At 39.7% G+C, this 8,519-nt stretch overlaps 1 protein-coding gene across 1 annotated transcript in view; it reads left to right on the top strand.

The window, feature by feature from the left end:
- The first annotated feature begins 1,363 nt into the window (after nt 1–1,363).
- The window catches only part of LOC109475230 (neuronal acetylcholine receptor subunit alpha-9-like), a 10,827-nt gene continuing 3,671 nt past the window's right edge, over nt 1,364–8,519 (top strand). Inside the window, exons 1-4 of the mRNA XM_019775834.1 lie at nt 1,364–1,462; nt 7,003–7,047; nt 7,883–7,992; nt 8,225–8,412. Of these exons, the coding sequence (XP_019631393.1) occupies nt 1,364–1,462; nt 7,003–7,047; nt 7,883–7,992; nt 8,225–8,412 (442 nt within the window). The remainder of the gene's footprint in view (nt 1,463–7,002; nt 7,048–7,882; nt 7,993–8,224; nt 8,413–8,519) is intronic.

Here is an 8,519-nt window from a genome sequence, read left to right as displayed (position 1 = left end):
TAGAACGAGCCTGGTTTGACATTTTTAGTTATCACCTACGCTGGACAGGTCCTGGCTCCGTCGAACGTAAATGTTCATGTGGAATTATGTTAACAATGGTCTCCCGTGTATGGATTCCGAGTTTCAAGTCAATTCACAAACCCGAAGTGATATAAATCTGACCTTAAGGTTTATGATTGAATCTCACGGCGAACCGCGCGCCGTTTTGAGACAATTTTACGTTCTATAACCCCCGGGAGTCGGGACCTCTTACTACAAAGCTTGTTGCTTGAGTTTATAACTATGTATCTTCATCATTTCATTGTATCTGTGAATATTAAGCTTCCTATTTTACTCCTAGTGACTTTTTAAAACGATTGTTAACCTATGTTCGTTTGATAATATGACCTGAAACCCCTTGATTTTGGTGGAAGTTCCTCCGATGTTTTTACCTTACTTCAGTTTTCACAACAAAAAGAAATCTAGTGCGTAAAATAGCAAAATAGCCTGAAGTCTCTACTTTCTGTCCGTATATAATTTGTTATCAATTTTGGGGACGTAATGAGCTTCCTTCGTAATCGCGCGAGGCCACCTCCTCAGAGGCAGCGTTTTCGTTCCAAAAATAGCGCGGGCTTCAAGCGCGTTCCACAGACCAGACGCCAGACCCGCACCGTTGGATTTTAATAATAATACCTGCAAGAGTAAGAAAGCATTTGCTGATTCAGTTCGTACTTACGTAGTCTGTGTCTGTAGGCATTCTTTGACAATATTGAGAAGGTACATTAGTACCGCAACTTGTGCTAAAACGCCGGTTGCCCTAGAATCAACTAAACCAACGTTTAAGAACTTTTGGCGTAAAACGGCCGAGGACGTGGCCCCGGTTGATATGAATATACAAGCATTTCCAGATTTTGATCCAAGAAGATTTTCACAAGAGACATAGTCAAAGATTCAACGAATCTTACTCAATGGTCATATAAGACAGAATCGAGGGCGACATGCAAATGCCCCCAATGTGAATTTCGTCGAAAATTTAGCTCAGTTCGGCACCGCCATTTTGACGATTTCACTGTGAAGCAAATATGACCATTTATCTACCAAAGACGTTGTAAAACCCTCCAAAAATTGATCATGTCAAGAGTACATGGCATTCCCGTCTGGTACATGTAACGCAACGAAGGTAAATATGCAACAAACCAGGCTCAACGCAGCTGTGAAAGTCGGATGAAATTTCATCCAGCTGCCGCGCGAAAAGAGTTTCCTTAGCAACGGCGTTGCTAGGGATCGCGGATCGATTCGAACTGCAAATAAAAACGGTTCGAAACGCGTTCGATTTAGTACGTGGCGTGACGGCTGGAATTGTTCATCAAATTTGTGCACCTCCATGCGCGTGGAACTAACTGAGAGGGTGGGGGCGAGAATTGACGAGATCTACAACTGGGCGGCTAATTCGCTTTTAGGGGAGGGGACGCGACACCGTTGTGTAAATTTGGTGATGTAGATAAAAATCATTACAATTTAAGTCAAGGAAAAAGGAGGAGTCGCTGATGTACATTCTTTTGTATCTATTGCTGTTTTTTCTAAATTCAAGTGTGGGCCATGTTCAAAATTACAGCCTATTTTTCTTCTCCTTTTATATAAATCTTCGGTAATAACTAGGAATATGTAATGCTTGTTTCCTGATAAGTATATCAGAGAACCGCTGGCTGATATCAAATTATAACAAAACAATTTAAACGAACCTCTCAAATTGATCTGCTTTGAAACAGTTCCCTCGGTAAAAATTACAATATACTGGTACCCAGTATGCTTTTCCTCTTTTCTTCTGACACTATCAATATTAGCAACACACAGCACCTACATACGTATCAACATGACAAAAATCCGTGGCCCAAAGTTAGCGAAAAAAGACAAACCTTACGATGCCCAGTTTGTTGGTTTGTTGGCCCCCACTTGGCTGTAAAATTTGTGTGTGTGTATTTGTTAGTCCACGTGTTGATTATGTAACGACTAATGATCCATTAGTAACCTAAGATCCTCGCAAATAAATGAAAACAAGTGCTTCTGCAAAAGCTGACCATTTTCGCCGCTTACAGGCTTACAGTTTTTACGAACTGGTGGATGGTTGAGGAGTATATGGTGGTGGAACGTACCGTAGTGCAATGCATTCTAGCATTTTCCCCATCCTAGCATTTCAATTTACCTAAGTTATACAAATGGTTCTAGTTCTCATCAACATTGTCTATAATGAGAGAACATGCACTTCTATATTTCAACTCTTTAAGTTTAAAACATTACAAAAATCAAGTATATAACAGTTTATAACCTGTTTTCTCTCTTTTAAGAGTCTTTTTAACAGAATAAAAAAATGAGACACAAAAGTACATTTTAACTTAAATTATAAGTAACGTTAATATATATATATAATTTTATTCAAAATCTCTTCTATGGCTTTGTCCCCAACATCTAAGTTTACAAACCTCGTGACATTCAACCAGGTCTTTAGCCAGCGCCCGTTTTACCGTCAATTGACGGTATTTTTCCCGTCGGACGGTAAAAATTTAAGTCCTTACCGTCAACATTGACGGTCAAAAATCGTGGGTGAAGACATTAAACTTAGCAAAAAATGTAGCGAATTTGAATGAGCCACGGCGCGGGGTCTTTCCAAAGCGCGTCGCGTCTTTTCAAAACGCCGCGGGCCCACACATTTCGTATTTAAATACGGCGGGAACCTGACTTCAAGGAACGTGCCGACGTCTGTTAACTCGGTTCTTTTCTTCAATGTTGCTGTCTGTTTAAACAACATGTGCTAACGGCCACATAAGAACAATGGCTCGACTCAGACTCACGCTGGTAACTGTACATGACAATAAGATAAATAAACAACATGTGACAACGAACAAAGAAATATCAAACGTTTTGAAAATATACTGTACTTGAATTTTCATACGATCGCAAGAAAACGGAGATCGATCTACGCAAAGTGGCTTTATCATTTATATAAACTTCGTTAAACCACCTTCGAAGACTTGAGCGGCAGCATAAAGATAAATTTTCTGGAGCCGATCGCTGAAGCAAGTTTTTGCCGGCGTACGTAACTCCCTCCGCGGCAAAATCCCATATGCCGTAGCGAAATCGCGTCTCAGCACTTCCCCAAATCAACTCCATGGCCGCTAAAGTCTGCAAATGAGGTTAAACTTCCTCATTTCGGTTGAGAAGCGAAGCTACTAGTATAAAATCATGTGCATGGCGGCCATTTTGTTTGCTACCCGAAGTCTTCCGAATGATCTGAATAAGGAAATCGTTGGAAATCTGAGCCACATCCCTCGCTGTCGGCATGCGCTCGGGGCTGGCTCGGTGGAAATCGGAGGCTGTGACGTCAGGACTAGTTTTATTTGCATGGCTCGAGAAGCCGCCGCGGCTTGAATCGCAGCGGGATTTGGGCGCCGGGCGGGTCAAACAAAGGGAATATGAAGTTGTGAGGACCATAGTTTTTTTTCATTCTTCAAATTGCAGATTGTGTAATTTTTATCCTGCAATCTTGAAAATCTATCTGCAAATTGCAGACTGAAGACGGGTATTTAGAACACTGAATACATGAAGTGTGCGGGGGGGCATGATGTCGATCACCGGATCATGATTTTTTTTCGCGTTGACCCTGATTCAACCCTAAAATAATACTCGAACAGAACTTCAAAAGTCATATTTTACTAATCATATATAATTGTTTACATTATATCATCTGATCAACCTGATCCATTAAAAATTGTAAATGGAAAATACCTTGCCAAACAATGCAATACCTATTTAAGTTAATGAAACACTCACTCATTAATTAATTAATTTCCTAAAATACAAAAGACATGTTGGTGAAAGTTAGGCACCCAGGTAATATCAATAGTTCCACGGACAGCTATGTAGGCCGGAGCTTCTATTGCGTGCGATCTACGTTTGGTCGAGAAATACCCCCCCCCCCAACCACACACACACACACACAAACACCGATCCGGGAACGCCTGAAAAGGAGGCTTTTAATAAGCTTTGCCTGCAGCGCCTTGATTGGTCGGGCGTGTGACCCTCTGGACTGCCGGCTAATGGAAATCTGAACACCTAGACTAATCCACACTGCTAATGCTCATTGACATAATTTATGCAGTTTATTAAAATCCTTGATTACTGTGATTATAGACATGTCTTAATCAACATTTTTGGCAAATGATAAAATCAAGTTATTGTTCAAGACAAATTAAGTTTGTTTTGTCAGCAGCTTTGTTATGCAACATTAATAGAACTATGATTTTGAAATTAGCAACCATAATGGAAAGTATACAAACGTCCAAGGCATAAATGGTAAAAAGTGCACTCGCAACAACGACATCTAGCGACATGCGGCAACTCAGCATGTCTGCATGGCCGTCGCAACAACGACATCTAGCGACATGCGGTGACTTAGCATGTCTGCATGGCCGTTGAAGGGTGGAACCGTCGAACCATCCATGCATCCAACGTGCCAACTCGTCTGAGTTACCATTTTCGCGCATGCGAAAATGGTAAAAAAACTCTGTTACAGGTGATTATCATGGACATAGTTTCCTTCATTTCTTTTCTACCATAATTGACCGAGCTAATACATACCAAATGAAATTAAGTAAATGAGAAACCACACAAAAATTCAATTATTGACTGACGCACAGTAATTAGGAAGTGCTAAGGAACCTTTTCTTGGTGCATCAAAAGAAATAATGAAATTTATTAATTATCATTGACTCAATTACATGGACTTACAACCATGCTTGTCAACGCATATAAACTTAAAGGTTGGTTCACAAATCAAATAAAATCACAACAAAACTTTAATCTTGAACTGACCCACGGTAAATAGGCAGGGCTACTCAGGTAGTTTAAGGCCTGTGACACCGGGCTAGTTGGTGGTAAAACATGTATATGCTTGTAACTTTTAAACGCATGACCGTATCATCACGAAACTTCACACACAGTTAAAGCTATACGGTACATATGAAACACATATGCAAACTCATTTGATGTACGATAATTTTGGGTTAAAAATAAAGCTTTTTGATTAAAAATAGTGCTGTTTCCTTGATGTATCAAAGCCTTTGAGGATACAGGGATTTTATCCTTGATTTTTTTTACAAGATAAGACCTTATTTAAGACGGAATTAATCTGTCCGTGGGTATTTTGTTTTATGTAACGGTATAGTGATTTTTGGGGGGCCAAAACATTAAAAACAGTGAATTTTTTCAATTTTTTCACTGAAACATTGCTCTTACTAAAATATTATCATTCTGCGGTAAAATACCCTTGGATAAAATTTATCTGCAAGCTATAATACTTACAAAATAACTCCTTTTTTATCAATAATGCGATTTCGACGTAGGCAATAGCATTTAAACCTTGTATACGCGTCCCCGGAAATCCAGTCATTTCTCCTTGCAAGCCGACACCGCATGACGTCAGGGGTGAATGACCCCCAATCGCCATTATCCAATCAGAGGCCGTTGCTCCTAGATACAAAATGGCGGAACCGGTGGCAAATTTGGGAAAATTTACGCAGCTGGGTTCTTTGACAGCGTTTTCCTGTATTCTTGCTCTCAGAAAATAAACGACAACAGTATTTTTGGTCAGTTCTTAGTCTCCATGGGTCTATTCTTTCTGTTAGGTATTGAAATAATGCTTCTGTATCAATAACTTAACGTTTATATTCACTCAGACGATGACGTTGAATGTATAGCATGGGGATGTAAAGGAGAAATTGACGATGTTTTGACTACTGTCCTTCCGGAAGCTTCCTCCTACGACATGCCTACCATGTGTAAAACAGGCTGAAAATTTCATGCCCTCGTCTCCACAACATGTTGACTTCGTTAGCTCACTGTTTCAAGTTTTTTATGCTGTATGCTTTATTGATTTTGTAAAGTAAGTAAAAGATTTTGCATATATGTGCTAGATCCTAACAGACATAGATCATATAGGAAAACATGACCTGGCCATTTTGTAAGATTTTGTACAATTTTTCAATTAATTATAGAATGTACACGGCGGTCGGTTGCTAGGCTAAAAGTCGCATTACTAGGGAGGTATCGGGTTACAGAACGCGTTCGAACGTGGCCGCGCGGGAGTCCCGGGCCGGCCCGGGGGTAACGGGTAAAATCTGAAAATAAACAAAAGTAATTGGAGAGTAAACACTCGTCAAAATAACATGTAACAAGTGATTTTGTTAACCTCAAATGTTATTCTTCCACTGGCTTTGCTCAACTTTGTGTACATTTGCTTCCAAATGAGATAAATTTCCGATTTCAAAAACGGTTCACGAGAACCAAACAACTGATTTTAAGGGGCCCCGAATATCAAAAATAAGGTTTGATTTTTTGATTTTTAGAAATATTACAGTAAAGGTAAACTTTCTGTCTTAGGATTTTTAAAATCTTTTACTAAAACTCGAATTACAGCCAAAAAAAGAGCTTCACTGGGTCTGTGGAACAGATCGTAGACTTGGTAAGCAAATCCAATAAAAATGTGTTGTTTGGTAAAACAAAATGAGGTTTTTCTTTGTATTTTGAGCAATACAAAGTAACCAAGGCATCCAGGTCAATAGCTCTCACCATTAACTGAATCTGAAAACAAATGTAACTTGTAAATAAATGAGTAACTAAACTGACTTGTAAATCAAACGAAATTTAAGCGTCCATAGCTAATCACAACACTCAAGTATAACTCCTGTGAGACGCTTTGTCTAATTGTCGTGTCAAGGCGGCTGTTGCTCGAGTTTTAAGTTCGTGGTTGAAGCAATTCTTTAGTCCAGTTGTGTTTAAGGTTTACTAATGATTTCGTTGATAAAAGGTCACTGCGATGATAATGCAACACGACAAACACTTCTAAATATACAATAGTTTCTGTTACACATATGGGGTTCTTTATTTAGTTCGAAAAACACACAATGGTCGGTGAATAATGTTGCTGATTTTATGGTTATGCTCTAGGTCTAACTTCTTTTTTTTCAGGATGAAAAGAAAGAGCAGCTTATTGCGTCTCTGGTCTTCCAGTTTGTAAGTCGGAACAGTTATTAGACTTCATGACAGCTTTTGAGCTTTTGGGAATATGCTACAGTGCTCACCAACTATTTGCATCACTGACATTGGCATAAACCTGGGATCTGCATAAAATTCTGAAAACCCAAACCATTTCCCATTCACTACATTATAAATTGCATTGCATAATTGCATGAGCTGTTATGACTTTAACCTGATATTGGACTAAAATATTTCCAAGTCAATGGCACACTGACCCAGAAGTACGTGAATCTGCATGAAGTCCATTGTTATTCATTCATTATCACCCCTGCACCCTCCATTGTCGTACACTTTCTCTGTTGTCACTTCCTTCTGGACAATCTGAACCCCCAATCACTCAATGATGATTGTGTGAAGAAGTCCTTTGTTCCTTTTTGGTGTCCTTGGCTGTTGTTTTAGGTTTGGTAAGCTTTTGCCCAACACAGGGGTAGACAGTATGAAGGTGGAATGTGTCTGATCTTCTATCTCCATGTTAGCCCTGTTCATTATGAGTTTCTGAATGCGACTTGAAGATTAGAATATGGTACATGTATGTAGTTGTGGGTGAAAGTGAGTATATAAATACCAATAACATCATGTTTGTGGTTGTTTCAATTGGCCCCAGCCCAGTATCATCCATAACCAACTGACCTCCCCTCCCTGTCAGTCGTGTGGACTCTCCTAAGGTTATTGGACTAAACCTGTTATAGGAATAAAATTCCCTGACAAATCGTCCATGCAAATAACAGGAGAGCACTGTACTAATTTTTTTCCAAGAGCGCAAATGTTCCATTCTTAATGCATTTCTCTGATGAAATCTTCCTTTTTCCAGACGTGGCAGGACAGTCGCCTGAGTTGGGATCCAAAGTATTACGATGATATCAACGTATTCAGTGTTCCAGGAAGCAGTATTTGGACCCCAGCCCTCAGCCTCAAGAGAAAGCATGTCATGTCTTAACCAATTCAGTTCATATTACCAAAAATCGCGTTTGTTCTTTAATTCCGGGTACGGGAGTATAGATTTGGGTGGCGTAAACAACGAGAAATGATAGCCTTCTTCAGTAAAGACAGAAGTGTGATAAAGATAATGGTATACATTGTATAAAGAAACGTTTGTCTTAAAAACGTTGTCATGGGTTCGGTTTAAGTAACATTTTCGTTCTTTGATTTTTAGCGCCGATCCTTCGTACACCGGCCTGGAAAAAGGCATACCAGTCCAGGTCAACAACAATGGCGTGATAACTTGGAGGGTAGAAACCCTGACCACCACCGTGTGTGATGCGGACCCCTTCTACTTCCCTGTTGACACCATGGAATGTCACATCTGTTTCTCCGCAACCGCAGCTATCGGCCAAGCCATTCGTAAGCCTCTACAAACATTTATTTTTGAGGTTTATCAATGTTTGAAGCGTATCAATTTATTTTTTTCACGTATCCACGTCTGACATATTCGGTATTTACGGTATTCA

This window comes from Branchiostoma belcheri, unplaced genomic scaffold (assembly GCF_001625305.1).
Source record: "Branchiostoma belcheri isolate BF01 breed outbred unplaced genomic scaffold, Haploidv18h27 scaffold103, whole genome shotgun sequence".
Lineage (NCBI taxonomy): Eukaryota > Metazoa > Chordata > Leptocardii > Amphioxiformes > Branchiostomatidae > Branchiostoma > Branchiostoma belcheri.
Note: the sequence above shows the minus strand (reverse complement) of the source record. Positions and strands in the feature narration are given on the sequence as shown.